General features: G+C 40.3%; 1 protein-coding gene across 8 annotated transcripts in view; it reads left to right on the top strand.

Annotated features, from left to right (window-relative positions):
• RABGAP1L (RAB GTPase activating protein 1 like) overlaps window positions 1-20116 on the top strand; it is a 741733-nt gene extending 721617 nt beyond the window's left edge. For 7 of the 8 annotated variants that reach the window (XM_017529899.2, XM_037739060.1, XM_017529901.2 and 4 more), the window contains 5 exons: window positions 3372-3476; window positions 5755-5838; window positions 10409-10480; window positions 14716-14913; window positions 16234-20116. In XM_017529899.2, coding sequence (XP_017385388.1) covers window positions 3372-3476; window positions 5755-5838; window positions 10409-10480; window positions 14716-14913; window positions 16234-16386 — 612 coding nt within the window. In that variant the 3' untranslated portion in view covers window positions 16387-20116. The remainder of the gene's footprint in view (window positions 1-3371; window positions 3477-5754; window positions 5839-10408; window positions 10481-14715; window positions 14914-16233) is intronic. The other variant, XM_037739059.1, reaches the window with a different exon arrangement.
• The last annotated feature ends 2154 nt before the right edge of the window (window positions 20117-22270 follow it).

The raw sequence follows: 22270 nt of genomic DNA, 5'->3' as shown, positions 1-22270 counted from the left end.
ACGCACCACCATGCCCAGCTAATTTTTTGTATTTTTAGTAGAGACGGGGTTTCACCACGTTGACCAGGATGGTCTCAATCTCTTGACCTCGTGATCCACCTGCCTCGGCCTCCCAAAGTGCTGGGATTACAGGCTTGAGCCACTGCACCCTGCTAAATATTTTTTTATTGCACTTTAGGTTCTGGGGTACATGTGCAGATCATGCAGGGTTGTTGCATAGGTACTTACATGACAAGGTGGTTTGCTGCCTCCATCCCCCCATCACCTATATCTGGCATTTCTCACCATGTTATTCTCCCCAACCTCCCCATCCCCCCGCTGTGCCTCCCCTGCCCCCACAACAGACCCCAGTGTGTGATGCTCCCCTCCCTGTGTCCATGTGTTCTCATTGTTCAACACTCACCTATGAGTGAGAACATGCAGTGTTTGGTTTTCTGTTCTTGTGTCAGTTTGCTGAGAATGATGGTTTCCAGATTCATCCATGTCCCTACAAGGGACCCAAACTCATCGTTTTTTTTATGGCTGCTTAGTATTCCATGGTGTATATGTGCCACATTTTCCTTGTCCAGTCTATCATCAGTGGGCATTTGGGTTGGTTCCAGGTCTTTGCTATTATAAACAGCGCTGCAATGAACATACGCGTGCATATGTCTTTATAATAGAACAGTTTATAATCCCAGTAATGGGATTGCTGGATCAAATGGAATTTCTATTTCTAGATCTTTGAGGAATTGCCACGCTGTCTTCCACAATGGTTGAACTAATTTACACTCCCACCAACCGTATAAAAGTTTTCCTATTTCTCCACATCCTCTCTAGCATCTGTTGTCTCCAGATTTTTTGATGATTGCCATTCTAACTGGAATAAGATGGTATCGCATTGTGGTTTTGATTTGCATTTCTCTAGTGACCAGTGATGATGAGCATTTTTTCATATGTTTCTTGGCCTCATATGTATCTTCTTTTAAAAAGTGTCTGTTCATGTCCTTTGCCTATTTTTGAATGGTTTTGTTTGTTTGTTTTTCTTCTGAATCTGTTTTAGTTCTTTGTAGATTCTGGATGCCAACCCTTTAGCCCAGGCTGGAGTGCAATGGTGCAATCTTGGCTCACTGCAATCTCCACGTCCTGGGCTCAAGCGGTTCTTCTGCCTCAGTCTCCCAAGTAGCAGGGATTACAGACTTCTGCCACCATGCCCAGCTGATTTTTGTATTTTTAGTAGAGACAGGGGTTTTGCCATTTTGGCCAGGCTGGTCTCTAACTCCTGGCCTCAGATGATCCACCCACTTTGGCCTCCCAAAGTGCTGGGATTACAGGTGTGAGCCACCATACCTGGCCGAAATGCTAAAATTTTAAATGGCTCTCCCAGAGACCAAACTTTAAAAAATCCCATTTATTTCAGAGCGTCACGATGAACATTATGAAAGGATCGGCGTCTTCACAAAGTGGAAATGCTGTGGGTCCTGTCAGAAGAAGGCTTAGTTGCAGTCTTCTTTATTAGCATGGCTCAAACATTCTAGGGTAGGACTTGAACCAGTGGGCTGCAGTTACAGGGAGAGAGTTGGTTCAGTTTTTCAGAACCCCGAAATGAGCAGTACAGCTGCTCTTAAAGTGCCACTCTGTGTCGTCTGTCGGAGACTTGGGGGGAGGGGTCTCCCTGCTTTGCGAGTAACCTCAGTCAGCCATCTGGCTTGCGGCTCTAGAGCGGAAACTTCGTGCTTCCATGGTTTATTTATTTCTCTTTTTATTTTCTTTTAAAATGCTGTACTTCATGCCAGACACTTTCATGACCGTACATCAGATGTCTTACAACTTACAAATAACCTGCAGTGTTCATATTGCATTCCCGAGGTCTGCCTCTCATTTGAGAATGTTAATTTTCTGTGTAGATTTTCCCCCCAAAATCTAATGCATCAGAGCAATTTTTAGAGTCCTAAAGACTTTTACGGGACTTTTTCACCTTAACTACTCAATAGTTCCAAATGATCTGCAAACAGAGTTCTAACCACTGGGCTATGAGCCATCAGGAGCCAGAAGACAGAGCAAGCAGAGCAGCTAGAATGTAGTTTATCTACAGTCACCAGCAGACTGTGCTGGCCAGGCCGTCTGGACATGCAGGAGATGTGGCAGAAAATAGACAGAAGGCCACCTGGCCAGTTTTCACCATCACTCGGATAACATTTTGCTGCTGTCAGCCAGGGATAGCTCCTTCACCTAATTGCCTCTCTGTGTCTAGGTTCTCTCTGCTAAACTCATCCTGTGGCCCCCTTGCTGTCTCCACTTCACGCAGTCCCCATCTGCAATGATTTAGCCATATCTCTTCATTCACCAAGTACTTAGGGAGCACCTATTCTGTACTTGGCATTGGGCTTGGTGCTTGGGATAGAGTGATGAGCAAAAGAGATATGGTTCCTACCTCCTGGAGCTTAAAGTTTAGTGGGCAAGACAAATAAATCCCACTTGTAAGTTGTCATTACAGTCCTATCAAGGGAAATATGAGAGATGTAGATAGAGGAGCTAACTTAGATGGGGGTGAGTGGGGCAGGGCTGAGGGTGTGCTTCATTGCCATGTGAACTTGAAGCTGAGGCCAAAAGGTGGGAGCCCGGAGTATAAAATAGTCACCATCATCTAAGTTAAATACACTCACAGTGCTTTCATAGTTAATTTTGGGTCTGTGTCCAAGATAGAACCAGAGTGCTCTCTCCAAGTTCTTCCTGGACATTCTAGAAATACAGTCTTTTCTTCCTGGATTCCTGGTCCATATTTCCATTTTCTTCATGGCTCTCTCTATCACGGATTTTTTGTCTTAATTTCTTCTTACTAGACTCACTGCCCAGTGTGAGTGGCCATGTGGGCAAGTTTACCTCAGCTAGTCTTTGAATTTCTCACCTAACTGTTGTCCTCAGACCAGCCTGTCTGCTCCTTTTCTCTGAGTCAATCCCTATGCTCCACCAGTTGGAGGTTTCTGTGTGAGGCTCTACCCTTTCATCAGATCCATCTGCAGAGAGTGAGTGCTGTTGTAATGTCGAAAGATCTGTAAGAAGCATTCAGAAGAAGGATGGACTTTGAGGTTATTCAAATCTGAATTCAGATCATGACTATTAGATGTGTGATCTGACCGCAGTTTGTTGGATCTTTTCCAACCTCACTGTCATTACCTGTAAAGTTATTGTTGGTGTGGACTAGAAATAATGTGTGCCAACTAGCTGGCACATAGTTGGCATTCAGTGAAAGCAGCCACCCCTTGACTGAGCTAGGAGGTAAAAGAACAGCTTGCAATAATTTTGGAACAGCAACTGAAGATTGGGTTTGGAGAAAATTTCCACACACGTTCTTTATGCTCTGTATGACTGTGATGCCCCATGATTTGCAGGCAGAAGACAAGGCAGACGTGTTGAATAAGGAGCTCCTCTTGACCAAACAGAGGCTGGTGGAGACTGAAGAAGAGAAGAGGAAGCAAGAGGAAGAGACAGCCCAGGTAAAAGAAATATATAGGCTTTTCTTTACATAGGTATGTTGGTAGGGAACTGATTAATACTATAAAAAAGAAGGAAAGTTAAATTTCTTCCAAATCAAAGGTGATGTTAAAGCAGTAATGAAAGTAGTTGAGTCTACTTACTCAACATTTCCATCCGACGTTTCTGACATTTTTTCTGAAGGGTGTTAAAAGAGGAGGCAGGGATTTCTACCCTTGAACAGCTTTTAGGAATTTGCCTTACCGAGATATTTAGCAAGAGCATTGAGCTTTCTCTAGGTTTAGTAACTTGGAATTCTGATCCAAGAGCTTTCTTTGACAAACCTGCAAATTTTGTGTTGTATCTCCAAGATAATTGACTTCTCTGAAGTAGTTTATGAGCGCTGTTAACGGAAAGCCTACAGAGATCTCTGCTGGGAGTTGCCACACCGCCCCTGCCTCAATCAGTCACACTTCATTTTCCTGATTCACACCTCAAGGAGCATCAGTATTCCTGGCAAAGCTTTCAAACCTATTTCCTGGGGGGATATAAAGAAACCTTTTGGGAACCAGCCTTGAAGTTAGCACCCTACACTCGTCATGGGAGCTGTAAGGCTAACTAGCCGGAAAATGCCACCAGTGCAGGGCAGTACAGGACAGGGGCAGAGAGGCCTGTTGGCCCAAAGAATTGGAGCCTCCAGCTTCCCCAAGGAAGAACATGCTCCTTCATCAGTGATTTCTACCCCTGTCAGTCCCAGCCAGGGGCCTGACAGATTAGATTATGAGTCAGAGTATCTTCACAAACAATTGAAGTCTTCTGCCAAGAGTGTGTTTGAATTTTACTAATACAGCTAACTTGTATAAAGTGAGGAAGCATCTCAAACCCTGATTAACTTATTTTAATGAGTTTCATTCTGAGACATCAGTAATACTAAATTTAAAACACAGCATAAAGCATTTCAAAAATCTACATCCAAGCAACCAGAAAAAAAGTTCCACTAAAGTTACATGTGGAGGAATGTGTCATTTAGCACCTTCCAGACTTTATGAAAAGTGTTCCGTGATTTCTTTTTCTTTGCAATTTGATTAAATAAGACTTTGGCATTTACAGTGGCCCAAGAGTGTGTGTGTGTGTGTGTGTGTGTGTGTGTGTGTGTGTGTGTGTGTGTGTATGTGTATGTGTGTGTGTTATATACACACACTCACACACATATTTTTTAACCTCAAAAATTTTCAGGGGCTGATTACCCAGTTTTAGATTATTTAGGTTCCTTGCTGGGTTTTGTTTTTTCTTTAGTTTCTGCTATCTTTGGGCCACTCAAGCTACTTTAGATAAGGTATAAAAGCTCTTGGCAAATGAATTTAGCCCAGGCTCTACCTGCTCCATGGTTCCATAGACATATACTAGCCCTTAGGCAATTGATACCTAAAATAGGAAGGAACACTCACCTAGTAAGTGGCAAAAACAATGCAGCCGGGCGTGGTGGCTCACGCCTGTAATCCAAGCACTTTGGAGGCCAAGGCGGGTGGATCACAAGAGGTCAGGAGTTCAAGACCAGCCTGACCAACATGGTGAAACCCCGTCTTGAAAAAAAAAAAAAAAAAAAGAACAATGCAAGATGCTTTGCACTCTCTTGATTTTCTCCTATACCTAGAATTCTAGAGCTGCTGGGCCACAAAAATAATTGTGGTTACAACTATAGCATTCATATTTAACATTTCAGTGACTAACAACCACCTGCCATTATGTGTCACTTAAGCTCCTTCTAAAGTCAGTTTCTTTAGTCCCCAAATCTCCTGTCCTTCTCAAAAGCTCTGATCTTCCTTCCTCCATCTTTTCTAACTCCAATCCCCAAAGCCTCTTGTTTTTGCCTTCAGAGGTAACAGCAGTAAAGGTAGACTATAAATAAGGAAGCCTACAATGATTTTTTTTCAGTAATTTATAACATCAAGAGTAACAAATTGAGCATGCAGTGTTGCCTTGATGTTTTGTTTTAGACTCTTATAAGGATAAAGGTAGCTTCTGAATGGATACTTATATAGCAATGTGTTTAGAAGTAGCAACCATAAGCAGTTTTATAATTGGGGTTGCTCATATGTCTCATACTTTACAGGAAAGAAAGTAAGGTTTCTGCATCTCTGGAGATGATTGAGTTTTTCAAATTATCAAGATGCAGCTTCCATGAAAATAATTTATATAGTTATTGTTACCATTGTTACTATGAATCAGAAAGACTTTTGTTTGTGAAAATGTATTAAGATTTTGGCTGAATCCTGATGTTTCTCATTCTATTCTTTTTAGCTAAAAGAAGTCTTCAGGAAACAGCTAGAGAAGGCAGAATACGAAATAAAGAAGACTACAGCTATTATTGCTGAGTATAAACAGGTAATGTACTAGTTCTAGTTTGCTGCTATAAAAGTAATTTTTTTTTTTTTTATTATTGCTTGAGGCCAGGAGTTTGAGACTAGCCTGAGCAACACAGCAGGACCCATCTCTACAAAGAAAAAAAAAAAATTAATTAGCCAGACATAGTGGCATGTGCCTGTAGTCCCAGCTACCTGAGAGGCTGAGGCAGGAGGATCACTTGAGCCCAGGAGTTTGAGGCTGCAGCGAACTATGATTGCACCACTGCACTCCAGCCTGGGCAACAGAGCAAGACCCTGTCTCTAAAAATATAAAAATAAAAAAGTAATTATTTTGTTGTTGTTTTTCTTTGGGGAAGAAATATTTTTGTTTTTAAAGTTTCCAGAATAGTTTTCCAGATTTATTAAATTTGGTGACTCACTCTCTGCTTTGAAGCAGACTGTGGTTAGACATACTTATTACTTATAGCTTATTACTCATAACTGATAATTTGGGATGTCTAACTGACCAAAACAATCTGTTGGTTGTTTATAATGTCTGGTAGATTTAGAGGAATGGAAAACCTTTTGATGATTATTGAAATCCTGTTTCTGCCTCACTCAGAAGCTAATTTCCAGTAGATCACACTTGTAACATTTGCCTTTTTGCAAAATTTGGTCTTTGTATTAAACAGTAGTAGCTCGGGGATCAGTGTGTCCGTTGCTATCATAGTACAGAATGTCATAGACACTCTTTTTCCCACATGGCTAGGTGGCCTTCCCCTTTGCAGGCCAATGCCAGCAGGAAGCTTTCTGTGTGAACCTTAAGATGCTTTTAACAAAGGACTTACCTTCTTGAGGATGTTTCTGGCCCCCATTACCAGAGTGGTCTCAGAAAGCCCTCCTTCTGGGTATCCACCGGTATCTGCCTATCCTTCCTGTTGGCTGGACATGGCAAGGACTCCTCTCATTGCTGAGATACCCTGAATGAACTGTTCAAGTTCCAGGTTTCTAGAATTAATTAAAGTACCAGATGCCATCATCTGATCTAAGGATCTCCCTGGGGTCTTCCACTTCACATAGGTTTCTGAAGTGTGATACTTACTTTTTTTAAAAATGTGGTTTTTTTTGCTTATAAATTAAATTTGTGTTCTTGTGGAAAATTAGAATAGTGCAGAGAAGGACAAAGAAAACAAATCTCCCTTAATCTTTCTAGTAAGAGATATTCATTGCAGTATATTGAATATGCATTGTTGCTATACAAGTAATGCTTTATAAATAAATGTATTATATATCAGTAGGAAGAATTGTATCATTTATCCTTTCTTTTTGTAACTAGCTTTAGTTCACTTAATATAGTATGAACATCTTTCCATAAGGAATCCGCATATTCATGGAAGATTGAGAAATAAAACTTTAGAGCTATTTTACTCTTCTATGATAATCAACATGTTTATTTAATGCCTGCTCTCTGTGAGGCTTAATACTTTGACAGACAAAGTATTAAGACAGAGATGAATGAATTCAATTTTTCTTCTCTAGAAGCTTATCATATAACATGGAGATAATACCGATATAGAAATAAGAGGAAAGGAAACTTATTACATGTGGGAAATGAAACCTTTTGAGCTGTGCTTCCAAGGCTAGCTAAGACTTGGATCTCTGGAGTTGAAGAATAAGATAGAAATGGTAGGAAGAGGGAACAGGATGTGCGAAGGCATGAAAGTAGATTAGCGAAGAGAAAAGTAATCATTTGGTGAGTGATTGCAGTGCAAAAGAGAAGCAAAGGGACGTTAGGGTCCAGATCAAGGAAAGTCTTCAGGGCGAGGCTCGGGACCTTGTATTTTATTTTGTTTGTGGTAGGATCTTTTTGAGCAGGAAAGTGGCATAAACAAGGACATATTTTTGGTACTAATCTGTCGCAGTGAGAAATGTGGAACCAAGGAGACAGAACACGAACACCAGAGTCCAAGTAAGAAGAACCAGGTCCCTGAACTAAAAAATAATGAAAATAGACAAAAGAGAGACACAAAAGATAGTTGTTGTTGTTGTTATTATTATTATTATTATTATTGTTTGCTAGACAAGAGAAAACACTGAAGGTGGTCCTCAGATGTTGAATGTGGGCATCTGGAGAAGAGGTGGTAAACACTAACTGATACCAGGAACATTAAAGGCTCTGTGCTCTGGAATTTGCCATCACTACAAATGCGTGTTCTTCGTTGCCACATTATGTCATGGGTAGCCACCAAATGCCGCACTCTTCAAACAGTAATCCTTGGGACTATTCTCGAATATTATCTGGCAAGCCCTTGAAGTAATGCAAAAGGCAACAGACCTATCTGTTTGAAGATAAGTAGGATATAAGACACAATCTGAATGCATTTTATAGTTGGAATTGGCGATTGCTGGGTCTGTGTCATAATGTTTCGGTTTATTTAAAAGGGTTTAAGGTTCGCAAAATCTACCAGGGTGATCACTCTCTTTCGTTTTGCTTTGTTTTGTTTTTTTTGAGACGGAGTCTCGCTCTGTCACCCAGGCTGGAGTGCAGTGGTGTGACCTCAGCTCACTGCAACCTCTGCCTCCCAGGTTCCAGCGATTGTCCTACCTCAGCCTCCCAAGTAGCTGGGACTACAGGTGTGTGCCACCATGCCCAGCTAATTTTTGTATTTTTAGTAGAGACGGAATTTCACTATGTTGGCCAGGTTGATCTCGAACTCCTGACCTCAGGTGATCTACCTGCCTCAGCCTCCCAAAGTGCTGGGATTACAGGCATGAGCCACTGCACCCAGCCAATCTCTTCTTTTTAACATCAGTCAATCCAGTCCTACTAATGCTTCTTCCGGTTTGGATCTGGAGAAATTGGAATGAAACCCAACAAACTAAACTCAGCAGGCAAGCGCCCTCATCTCCAGAGCTATTTTTGAGTAGATAGGGATTTTGTTTTAATGTCTGTTTTGACAATAGAGGTAGACCATATATGTTTTTGGCCAGAATTATACTTTAAAATTTCACATCCTCTGTTTTTTCATCCTTTTTTCTTTTTCTATTTTTTTTTTTCTTTTTTTTGAGACAAGGTCTTCCTCTGTCACCCAGGCTGGAGTGCAGTGGCCTCAGCACAGCTCACTGCAATCTTGACCTCCTAGGCTTAAGCGATCCTCCCACCTTTCATCTATTTTTCTAAAATAAAAGATTCTTACTTCAGGCAATGGATTAGAACATCCAATACTTATTTATCCAGATTTCTTTCCTTTTTCTTTTTTTTTTTTAAATTGAGATGGAGTCTTACTTTGTTGCCAGGCTGGAGTGTGATGGCGCGATCTCGGCTCACAACCTCTGCCTCCCGGGTTCAAGCAATTCTCTTGCCTCAGTCTCCCGAGTAGCTGGGACTACAGGCACACACCACTATGCCCAGCTAATTTTTGTATTTTTAGTAGAGACAGGGTTTCACTAGATGTTGGCCAAGATGGTCTCGATCTCTGGACCTCATGATTTGCCCGCCTCGGCCTCCCAAAGTGCTGGGATTACAGGCATAAGCCACCGCACCTGGCCATGAAAGCACCTATTTCTACCATTTCTGATATTTGCTAGCACCTTATTTCAGAATCAATAATAATAGATTTTATTTAATGTACACTTACTATTGTCCAGGTGCTATGCTAACCCCTTTACATCCTTTTTTTCTACTTCACTGCTAGAGCACAGCACTTTTGAATCATGAGGAAACTGAGTCTTAGAAAGATTAATAACTTTGCCTAAGCTCACAAAGCCAGAAAGAAATAGAACTGGCCTGCCTTAAACTCACATTTAACTCCAGCAGCTAAGCTTTTAGTTTCTATGCTCTGTTGCCAAACCTACTTAATAAGAGTTTGAGTCTGTATTATTTTCTCTATCCACTCTGCCACTTCTTTTTCTTTCCTTTTTTTTTTTNGATCTCGGCTCACTGCAACCTCCGCCTCTTGGGTTCAAGCGATTCTCCTGCTTCAGCCTCCTGAATGGCTTGGATTACAGGCATGCGCCACCACGTCTGGCTAATTTTTTGTATTTTTAGTAGAGACAGCGTTTCGCTATGTTGGTCAGGCTGGTCTTGAACTCCTGACCTCAGGTGATCCACCTGCCTCAGCCTCTCAAAATGCTGTGATTACAGGTGTGAGCCACCATATCTGGCCCACTCTGCCACTTCTTAAGGAAACTTTCGTGATTGAAAACCGCTTCTGTGACAGTAGACAGGAGATATTTCTGTCTAGAATTCTTTTCATCAAGATTTTCTCAGCATACTAACTTGTACAAAGTGAATACTAAACAAAGATTCCATAGGTTGATTCCAAAAATGAGGCCGGGAATTCAAGCAGTCACAGAAGGCTAGTGACAGAAAGAAAACAAATCTACCCCCTGTATATTTCTACTAATTAAGGTGCAGTGTGCTTTACACATGGAACACTCCGGCCATCTGCTGCTCATTTCAGAAATGACTGGCATTTGCAGTGCTATTCATTTGCAGAATTCCTTCTAGGATCAGATATGACGGAGTAACATACGAATTGATAGGTAGCTATGTGTACATGCTGCAAGAGTTGTTCTATTTTTTAGTAAAAGACTTTTCTCACCCTTAGATCTGTTCACAGTTGAGTACCAGGCTGGAGAAACAGCAAGCAGCCAGCAAGGAGGAGCTGGAAGTGGTAAAGGTAAGGAGTGAAATCATCCTGTGATGAAATTTCTTCCAAAGTCACACAGCTTGTAAGTACCTGAAAGAACCCCCAAACCACAATTTTGTATTAAAGGATTTATTAATAGGAATTATGGAGACTAGGATCTCTCTCTTCCAACCAGGTGTGACTGTCTTCCCTCCCAGCAGAAAGGTTATGATGCTCCCATAAATCATATGGACTGTCAGAGGCAGGTAACATGAAAGGTGGTAGGATTTGACATTGTCGCAAAGAGGTGCTGGAGTTTGAGATGAGCCATGTAGGTTTCTTGGGCAGTGTGAACCTGAGAACCCTCAGAAGCCCATATCTGATTGAACTTGAATTGACCTGGCTTCAGTATGGGACTCAGTAGGATCATCCCATCACTCTCTTTAAAAGTAAACACCATGGGCAATATAGAACTTAGCAGGAAAACGTGTGTTGGGTAACTGATTCTTGCACTAAATTTTTAGAGGTTTATTTTTAAAGAAAACCAGTGGCGTTTGTTTACTTGCTGCCCCCTGGTGGTAAAACACATTATGTTGCTGCTCTATGTGAAAAAACATGGTAGGGTGTGGTGGCTCAAGCCTGTAATCCCAGCATTTTGGGAGGCTGAGGCAGGCGGATCACGAAGTCAAGAGATCGAGACCATCCTGGCCAATATGGAGAAACCCTGTCTCTACTAAAAATACAAAAATTAGCTGGGTGTGGTGGCTCGTGCCTGTAATCCCAGCTACTCAGGAGGCTGAGGCAGGAGAATTGCTTGAACCCAGGAGGTGGAGGTTGCAGTGAGCCGAGATCACACCATCACACTCCAGACTGAGTGACAGAGTGACAGTCTGTCTCAAAAAAAAAAAAAAATTCCTGTAGGACAAGTTATGTACACATGCAAATGAAGAACTTAGGAAGCAGTTCAAGGGAGCTAAATTGGGCTGGGCTCACGCCTGTAATCCCAACACTTTGGCAGGCTAAAGTGGGCAGATCACCTGAGGTCAGGAGTTTGAGACCAGTCTGGCCAACACAGTGAAAACCCCTCTCTACTAAAAATAACAAAAAATAGCCAGGCGTAGTGGTTCATTTCTGTAACCCCAGCTACTGTAGAGGCTGATACGCAACAATCACTTGAACCCAGGAGGTGGAGGTTGCAGTGAGCTGAGATCACACCACTGCACTCCAGTCTGGGCAGCAGAGTGAGACTCCATTTCAAAAAATAAAAAATAAAAGTGGATCACACTGACAATCAGAGTAGTAGAGAAAGCAACATTGTGAGAACTATAGACCAAAAAACGCTTTATGGAGAAGGTTGGACTAACGCAGCATGGATAGAAATTAGAGAGAAATGTTTAGAAAGAACATTGTAGGAGAAATGATGTGAAAGAAGACCCAGACATAGGAATGAGTATTTCAGTGTCTCATTACAGAGACTGATGTGATTAGAATATGTATTAAGGAACAGAAGAAAATAGTGGCAAAGTAGGTGAGACTACCTAATGAAAGGTCATGACATTCAGGAAGAGGAACGTAAACTTTTCTTAGCCAGAATAAAGAAGAAGAACTAGGCTCACGCCTGTCATTCCAACACTCTGCCCAGGCTTAGGTGGGTGGATCACTTGAGTTCAGGAGTTGACCAGCCTGGGCAACTTGGTGAAACCCTATCTCTACAAAAAATACAAAGATTAGCTGGATGTGGTAGCATGCACCTGTAGTCCCAGCTCCTCAGAAGGCTGAGGTGGGAGGATCACTTGAGCCCAGGAGGCTGAAGCTGCAGTGAGCTGTGAGCGTGCCTCTGCACTCCAGCTTGGGTGACAGTGAGACCCTGGTACAAAATTTAAATAAAAAAAAAAAAAAAAAAAAAAAAAAAAAAAAAAAAAAAAAAAAAAAAAAAAAAGACACTATATCTTCTTTTTTGATTGATGATGAGGCTGAAAACAGTTAATTCATTTGATCGATGTTCCACAGCTAGTAGAACCAGAATTTAAAGCCAGGAAGTCAGACTCTAAAGTCAGTAACGTTAGCTGGGAGACTGTACTGCCTCCCCTCTCTCTAGTGCTTCTTCCTGTCTCGTTGGGTGTGATAGCGTTTGGTTTTTCCAGTTTCCTGTGATAATCTTCTTTTGTCACGATCACCCCCCAGTTCATTCTTTACGCTATAATCAGAATGAATATTCCCAAATATAAGGTGATATTTGACTCTTACTCTGTGTATCAATTTAGAATTAAATTGGCCACATATAGAAAACCCAAAATAACACTAGCTTAAACATAAAAGGTGTTGATTATTTTACATAAAAGCAGTCTAGGACTAGAAAGGTCGATCCTTGATGTCATTAGTCCCAAGCTAATCAGTCATTAGTGACCCACATCTTCATGTGGACTTCTATCCTAAGGGTCACCTAAAAACCAATCCTTTCAACTAGAGCTCCCGCCATCACACCCACACTCTATGGCAGAATTTTAGTCCAAAAGGAGATGCAAGATATAAAGGCCTCATTCCCCTGGGTGAGCTCTTTCTAAGCAGCCTTCTGAGAAGCTCCCCTCTACACTTCTGCTTACGTAGCAGCTTTGAAGCAATTTACCTAGACACACTGTCAGCTGAAATAAACTCAGGGTCTGTTCCTAAAGGAGAAGTGGATACTGGGTGAGAATCAGTAGTACCCACCACACTTTGGCAGGTCTGCCAGACTGCAGCTCTTCAAACTTACTGCTCTATCTTTGACATGTAGCACAGGGCTTGATAGAGTAAATGAATACATGTTCCACAGGATAAAATCACAATTTGGCAGTGTGGTATTTAAAGACCTTTATGACCTGGCAGAGGGATCTCTCATCTTACTTGTTGCTATATCACTTACTGTCTGCTTAAGCCATTTTGAATTCTTTGAAGTTATCTGAAGGAACTTTGCACATGGTGGTGGGCTCTTTGCTGAAATGTCATCCTCCCTCCCTCTCATGTGGTTCAGCCTAATAAAATTACTTAGCCAGCTTTGTAAACTTTTAAGACTCAGATCAAAAGCTATTTCTTTAACATTTTTAGTCAACAAATATTTAGTCAATGGTAAACACACAACAAATATTTACAATATGCCTATACTGGCCTAATTATTCTCAGAGGTTCTTAAGAGAGTGACAAGGTTTGGTTTTTACATGTCTAACGAATATTAATGAACAGGAATATCAGGAGAAGATTACGGATGTGATGAGAAGGAAGCCAGTGAGGACTGAGAAGGTGACCCTTAGGGATGCAGGCCTGGGATGGGAAGAGCTCAGAGACGTCAGAGGAAGAAATTAATGGGATACAAGCTGGACATGGGATGAAAGAGGAGCTAATGAAAAGATGACCCAAAGTCTTCAGGCCCAAATGGTGGAGACATGCCATTTGGGATGTGGCAAACGTGTGGTGGAAAGTTGCTTTCCGTGTGTGAAGAGAGGAGGATGGGCACAGTGAGGGACACATGGAGCTTGTCGCAGTAGGACACCAAAGTAGAAACAGTGTGTAATATCTTTTATCTCTACTGAATCATTTTTTATTTTATTTTATCTCTAATGAATTATTATTATTTTTCCAACCCCAAGAGGGCTTCCGTAATGAATTATTTTTGAAGATATTTTAAGAAAACAACAGCACTATTATCTGGAAAAGAGTTGCTGTTGTTCAGTGCTGTGGGCCCACTTGGCAATCTCGGCATGTGGTAGTTACTTACATTCCTTTAAACAGTAGGGTCCTCTTTACTTAAACCTCAACAACAGGACACGTACTTTGTTGCAAGCATAGATTTAGGTTAGTCATGATGGCCTTCCTCAGTCTACGACAGGCAAGTGACTTAAACTCCGAGTTTCTTTCTTTATGAAATGGGGTGATGATAGTGCTTACTCGTACAGTTGCTCTAGGACTAAGTGAAATGCTACAAGTAGAGCATTTGGTGTGGGGCTTGGCATCTAGTAAGAGTGATGATAGCACAAAATTTCTGGAACAGATTTCAAAGAGATGCTACAATACTTTCCATTTCTAGGGTATTTCTAGATATGCTTTAGGAAAAAGGAGCACCTGTCTTGGATAGTTGGGTTTGGGCTGACTGCCGTGATTTTGATTGCAGCACAAGAAAATTAATTTCCCTTCAGAAATGGGCCTGCATTTGACGACAGTCAGCAGCATCTAGAAAGTCATATCTTGTTTCAGAAAGTGATTTTGCCTGTGGCATACAGCTTGATGTTGGTCACCTCTTTTGCGTACTTTAGGGTAAAATGATGGCATGCAAACACTGCAGTGACATTTTCAGCAAGGAGGGCGCTTTAAAACTAGCAGCTGCCAGCAGAGAGGACCAAGGAATTGAAACGGATGATGAGAAGGACTCACTTAAGAAGCAGCTGAGAGAGATGGAGCTGGAACTGGCACAAACCAAGCTGCAGCTGGTGGAGGCCAAGTGTAAAATTCAGGTTGGTGATCTGATAAAAGAACAAGAAGACAGAATAAACAGTTAGTGGTCCAGGATACTCTAGTACTTCAGAATATACCTATCTAGGTCAGAATCGTGTGATTTATGCATTTGCTATCTACTAATGTGTCCCAAATAATCACATTTTATATCATGTATTCTTAACACTGATATAAACAAATATATAATTTTAAATGAAATTTTAATAACTAAAATTCTATCTTATGAGAACTTAATTCAGCATATGCTTTTTGTGTTTTTTACCCTGAGTTTTTTTGCTTACATCCTTTCTCATAGAATTTGGTCACTTCAGTGACTGATCCTGAAAATGAAAAATCAAACCCACTCTGCTGTCCCTACCCTGAGAGTCACGCATTGGCTGACACCCGTTCTTTTCTTTGGAGCTTCTTTTTATCTTTAGCTCATTTTGTCAAACCCCTTTCCCCGTTATCTTTCTCCATATTGGAGCATAATATAATTAGAAATAGTCCTGGCTTCTGATGGACTCTCCTTCATTTTCCCAGTGATCCCTGCCAGTGGCCTGGCTGCCATGTCGCCAGCCTCCACCACATCAGCCAGCTTCCACCAGGTGTCTGCTCTGACCTTGGACATTCTTAGGGCAAAGCCTATTTCTTTGGAACTAGAACTCATTATGCTTATACTATCAGTAAAAATTCATGCATATGTTTACATTTATTTGTGGGTATTTTTTTGGTTTTTTTAAGACAGAGTCTCACTCTGTTGCCCAAGCTGGAGTGCAGTGGCGCAGTCTCGGCTCACTGCAACCTCTGCTTCCTGGGCTCAAGCAATTCTCTTGCCTCAGCCTCCCGAGTAGCTGGGACGACAGGCACACACCAGCAAACCCAGCTAATTTTTGTATTTTTAGTAGAGACGGGGTATCACCATATTGGCCAGGATGGTCTCAATCTCTTGACCTCGTGATCCAACCACCTCGGCCTCCCAAAGTGCTGGAATTACAGGCGTGAGCCACTGCACCCAGCCTATTTGTGGTTTTTAAACCTGTTATCTTGGGCTACAACCTAAACCTAAATTTGGACCTAACTTGCAGGGGAAAAAAAGAATAAAATGAGAGAGTTTTCTTTCACTATTGAGAGAAATCACAGATTCTAGTTTTTTGATAAATCTTTTAACTCTCAACTTTATCCTTTTATTAAGAAGCCAATTAAATCTCTCCTGGGTTTTGTGGGAGGAAGACTGGTAGCACGTACCTTGGGACTCCAAAAAGCTATACGCTATTATTTATTTATTTGGCAGAGATAAAACATTTATTTAATTCAGATGATTTTCTTGCATTAATTAGGAACTTGAACATCAGAGAGGAGCTCTTATGAATGAAATCCAAGCTGCAAAAAACTCTTGGTTTAGCAAAACCCTGAACTCTATCAAAACGGCCACGGGCACCCAGCCATTGCAGCCACCACCAGTCACCCAGCCACCCAAGGAGAGCACATAGTTCCAGCCTTACCAAGCACAAGAGCACAATGATCAAGCAGTGGAAACCTGGGAGGATTCTTCCTGGTGTCCCTTTGAAGGAAAGTCAAGGAGGCCAGAAAACAAGCCAGAATCTTTCAGTAGCTCTCACTCTTTCTTGTATGACACTTTTCAAAGGGATGTTATTTAAACTGACCTGTTCTATGTTGAATACCTATTTTCCAGCTTCTTCATGGAAGGCCATGTTCAGATTCATCATAGTATGACACATTATTTTGTATGCCTGATGTTTAGTTGGAAATAAGTAATTCGGAACTAAATGCTTTTTTATTTAGAGCTCAATTAATTAATTCATAACTATTTTTATCTTATATAAAATGGAGACATCTTGTTATTCCAAGGTTGAAGTGATAGGAAGATCTTTGTCACAGGAAAAAAAATTGAAACCTAATCCTCTTAACTTTTCAGGATTTATTCAGATAAAGCACACTGTGGGGCCAGGCATGACCACTCTCAGGTTTCCTCCTGAGCCTGATTCCCAGGGGAGTCATAATCCTCTCCAAAGGAAAGAACCAATCAGTGATGATCATAGGTTTACTTTTGTTTTCTGTTCGGTACATCTTGAAATGAAGTGCCAGGAATAGATGGGCTATTCAGAATACACACTAGGTAAATGGAACTGAGATTTTAATAAGCATAGGTTAGAATCATTTGGTCTGTGGTATTCTAACAGATCCTGTTAAGAACTCCACATGGGACTTACAAGTTCCTAAGTATGCCTAAGTATAGACACAGATGGGACTTCTGACAATTTTAAAGTTAAACGTGGATAGTACAACTTACACACTTAGGCGGCCTTCACCAGAGACGCCTAATAAGGCCCAGGATCAGCCATTGTGCTGAATATAGTGGAATACAGAACCAGGGACAGAGTATTTCCTTTAATGTTGATATATACTTGCTAAGGAAACACTAACATACTGCAACTTTGTTATAGGACATAGTACTGAAACAGGAAATAGAGGTCAGCCTCACAGCATCTTAGTTTAATGTTGGGCAACTTTTTCTGATTTCTGTAGTTCCCTGAAAGTGTGTCTTTCATACCCACAGATAAAGAGATACAAATGCATTTGTAACGTTTTTGATTGAATATAAAACCTTCAGAGAAATACTTATCTCATGGAAAGGTAAAGTTACTGTTTAAAAATTAGTGGAAATATTTTATCAATTATATTTAACATGCCTATAAAAATAGTCCTTGCAGGAAATTATTTGATAAGAGCGAAACTATTTTTATTTTATAAGCTATTTTGGAGGCCTCTGATCCTTTCACATCAACCAAACTACCATTAGGTATGTACAATAACATTTGTTGATATTCATCATTGCCCTCATTGTTGAACACATTATTTGCAAAGGATCTTAAACTCTGTAGTGCCAGAATGATTCTCATCTGTGCCATATGTTGCAATTAAAAGTAACACACTCTTAGAAGTAAGAATCAAATAAGAGCATCTCTACCCAAGAAGGATGCACCAAGTTGCTCCCAGTGGGTCTTTTCCTCTAAATGGTCTTTTATGTTCTAAAAAGTGAAATCCCCTTTATCTGCGTTTATATCATCTACAGCCCATAAAACTGATGTGATTGTTATCTGTTATACTCATCAGATAATACTCTTCTTACATGAATCTTTCATTGTTCTGACATCTTTCATTACAAAATTTGTTTTCTTCTTACCAAAAAGGAACATAACCCAGCATTCCACGTGTCTATGTTGAAATTAATATTCTCTACGTGGTGGTCTAGATAAGCTAACTTTTTTTTTTTGTTTTGTAAAATATAATAGCTAGAAAATGCTATCTTGGCACTTGTTTTTGTAAATCATTTAATATAGGCTGTTAGCTTTATTGGTACTTTATGCTATAATTCCAAGAAGCCCCGTGCAGTTGCCTTATCAAATTGCCAGCTAAATTAAAGACGCTCTTTTGTGTTGTGAATTTCATCATTCTGTACAGAGCTTGTTTCAACTTAGAAAAATAAGTACATTCCACAGAATGCCTAAAGCATAATTTCCTTTAAAGAATAGTAGGTGAGGGAGAACCATAATGGCCCTAGGTCAATTGCTGATCTGGAGACCTTGTTCAACTTCATAGTCCCTTTCCTTTTAAGAGAAGAATCCCCCCTGGCCAGGCACAGTGGCTCACGTCCATAATCCCAGCACTCGGGGAGTCTAAAGTGGGCAGATCACTTCAGATCAGGTGTTCAAGACCAGCTGGCCAACATGGTGAAACCCTGTCTCTACTAAAAACACAAAAACTGCCAGGCGTGGTGGCAAGTGCCGGTAATCCCAGCTACTCAGGAGGCTGAGGCAGAAGAATCGCTCGAACCCAGGAGACAGAGGTTGCAGTGAGCCAAGATCACGTCATTGCACTCCAGCCCGGGCAACAAGAGCAAAACTCTGTCTCAAAAAAGAAAAATCACCAGGTGCATACCTGTCAAGTTTGGTAAGTCCATCTTTTGAGTTTTCTTGTAGCTCTTTCAAAAGATTATGAGGGCAACACATAGTTTTTTGTTATTCTGCAGCCCCACATCATACTTGGGGTTGGTACCATAAGCCTATCCCTGTTGGTACCATAAGCCTAAACTCTCCCTCACTGCAATGCCTTTGAGTTAGTAGCAATAGTAAAGACTAGAAACAAAGAAGATTCAGAATTTGGTATGTGATATGATTGTTCATACGATGTTACAATAGCAATATTCCAAACAAAACGTCCTTCACTGTCTATTGTTTGAAAACTCATGCATTCCAGCATGAAGTAACTGCTAGTTTTAATTTCACTTATTTTGAGATATATTTTGAGAATTGCATCTCTTCTCTTGAATTTCATTTAGAAGATATTAACCAAATATCCAGGAAAGTTTCAAAAGATTCTAGTGTTTTCCATCCTTTCCTAGGATGCACTCTGTATAAAACATTCCTCTGGAAATCTAATATTTGTAATATCTGAGAACTGATCATTTCTATTTTCATGAAATTCTGTAAAAAACATTAAATGAATGAAATTCAACTTGGTAATGCAGTTCATCAACTTTTATATCTTGAGAATCTCAACACATTCTTTAACTCTGAAAGAAACCAAGCTGGATTTTTCAGTGCATATGTTTGCTAGCTTCCCACATCCTGAGCCATGTCACAATTTGGTTATATTTAGTTACACATAATTTAATGCAAAGAAATTCTCAGTTACTTAATGTTCTGTTTATTTATGAGTGCCTATCAGGAACACTAATAAGAATGCCATTCAACCAGTGTCTTCTCCTGCCCCTCTCCCAGCTGCTAAATTAGTACTTTCTTCTTCATTGGCTTTCTGAAATGTCCCTGGTAAAGTAGAAAAGTAACCTTTGTACAGATGCAGGGATATTTAATAGTATGTATCTTGTTTCTTTTTTTTCCTAGGGTATATTTCCAACTCCTGCTCCATTTTCTTAAAATGTTTTCCAGTTAATAACTAGTTGCTTTATTTCCTAACTGAAGTGAGAAAACAAGAGAAATGAATACAGATTTGGGCAGAGGCAATACAGTTAGATCCTTAAAGGATTCAGTCAGTCACCCAGAAGGAGAATCACATGTCTAACTAATGTAAGGGCTTGAACCTTCTTTTTCTTTTGCTAAAATTAGTCTACCAACTCTTCTTCCACCAATCTTGACATCAGACACTTAGGTGGTTGTCTGATTTTGGGATCCCAAAGCGGGGGAAAAAAAAAAACTTTTAGAAAAGTAAATGCCTTGGTTTTGTTTTATCTTCTGGGAAAGAACACTTTTACTTGATAAGCAAGATAATTACATTATATAACTTGCCCTTAAAAACACTCCAGAATGGCCAGGCACAGTGGCTCACGCCTGTAATCCCAGCACTTTAGGAGTTGAGTGGGCGGATCACAAGATCAAGAGATTGAGACCATCCTGGCCAACATGGTGATACCCTGTTTGTACTAAATATACAAAAATTAGCTGGGCATGGTGGTGCGCGCCTGTAATCCCAGCTACTTGGGAGGCTGAGGCAGCAGAATCGCTTGAACACGGGAGGCAGAGGTTGCAGTGAGCCAAGAGCATGCCACTGTATTCCAGCCTGGTGACACAGCAAGACTCTGTCTCAATTTAAAAAAACAAAAAACAAACAAAAAAAAACCCTCCAAAATACTGACTCTTTTGCTCCAATTACAAGTGAGAGAGTGAAGAAATTCTGTTGTATGACTTGAACACTGTTAGGTTTGTATGTGTGTTTAATTAGAGGAATTTTATATAGAGTATCTCTGCTTCTTTTGTTTACCTGGGTACCATACAACAAAATACACATTTCAAGATATCTCAAATGTGTATTTGGTTGATCAAAGAAATGATGATCAAAGCCAGAAGGCCAGACCACAGCTTTGTAGCCTGTTTCCTACTACCAGATGTAAAACTCTTTCTAGTCACCATGCTGATAGTCACATTGAACTAGAACTGTCCCAACACATTCTTCCTCTCTCATAGTGGCTTCCATTTAATACAGGCAAAGTCCTTTACCTTAGCAAATTCTTTATCTTTCAAAAGTGAACAAAATGAGAACTTCAACCTTGGTGGCACCTCAGTAGGAGATGCCGATCTTGAGCTGTAATGAGAAAAGTGGATGTATAGGAGATTTTAGTGACTACAGTCAGCTGTCTGGCATTCCTTTCTCAGTTTGCATCTAAAAGGCTACATATGTCAAGCTTATCTCTACCTGAATATGCTGCCTGCTATAAAAACATTTCATTAATATATCCCACTCTTCCTACCTCCGTCTCTCATTTGTCATTAGTATTCTGAAAAGCTTAAGAAAAAAGAATCATTGAGTAGAAAATGAACATTTTAAGTTATTTTCCTTTTTTCATTGACAGTAACATGTAAAATCTTTTAATAACTATATATTATATATGGGATAAAATATATGGACTGAATTGTGAGAATATAAATGCATCGAAAGACTCTGGTGTCATGAAAGCACAAGAATAAGGCTGGAGATGGTCCCAGATCCAAGATGTCCCAAAAGCCTATTGTATCAGTTTCTCTATTTTTGGTATTTTGCATAATGCATGAATCCTTAGTTCAAATGAAGGATGAAGTTTCTCAGTCAGCCCCACTTCCTTTCTTTCCAACTCCTACCTTTCCCTTGCCGAGGAGGTAGCAGATATTCTGAATTATCTATTTTTATGACTTCTGTGATTTTGTCCAGGGCATCTCTAATGAAAACAGGTTCTAGAATAAAGGAGTTGATTAGTCTGAACAGTACTAATTAACTACAAAGTAAACGTTAGTGATCAGCCTCTTCCTCTATAAACAATGACCAATTAGATGTTTCCATAATTCCGTATATTATGTATAGTACACTCTATAAATGTAAATGTAATGCTCGTCTAAAAAGTGCAATTTATTGTACATTGTCCCAACAAATGTTTACTTTTATAATTGTTATGAACTTGGATTAGTATCTTGTTTTTACGTGTGAATGAAGCCTTGTGAAATAAACAAATGCAACCGAAAAGGTAACAAGGTGACTGTTGTTGTGAGCCAGTGATGTTTTCGAGGCTTTGTGTTGCCCCTTTGGCCCCATTAAGCAGTAATAAACCTTTGTTCTGAAGTCCATGTATGTCTTTTTAATTTTTTTTTAGTTGACTTTATTCTGACTCATTTGAACCCAATGTTTATGTAACACTTCTTACACCTAACACTAGACTCCAGTCAACCTAGAAAACACACAGTATATATCCTGCAAAATGATATCCTGTACAGCACCACCACAAAGAGCCTTATTTTCCTCTCTTCTGAGGTACCTTGTTTGCAAGTAACAGAAACCCTTGAAAGCTAACTTAATAATAGTAATTTT

This window comes from Cebus imitator, unplaced genomic scaffold (assembly GCF_001604975.1).
Source record: "Cebus imitator isolate Cc_AM_T3 unplaced genomic scaffold, Cebus_imitator-1.0 Scaffold62, whole genome shotgun sequence".
Taxonomy (NCBI): Eukaryota; Metazoa; Chordata; class Mammalia; order Primates; family Cebidae; genus Cebus; species Cebus imitator.
The sequence above is the reverse complement of the archived record's forward strand: the minus strand, read 5'-3'. Positions and strand labels throughout refer to the sequence as shown.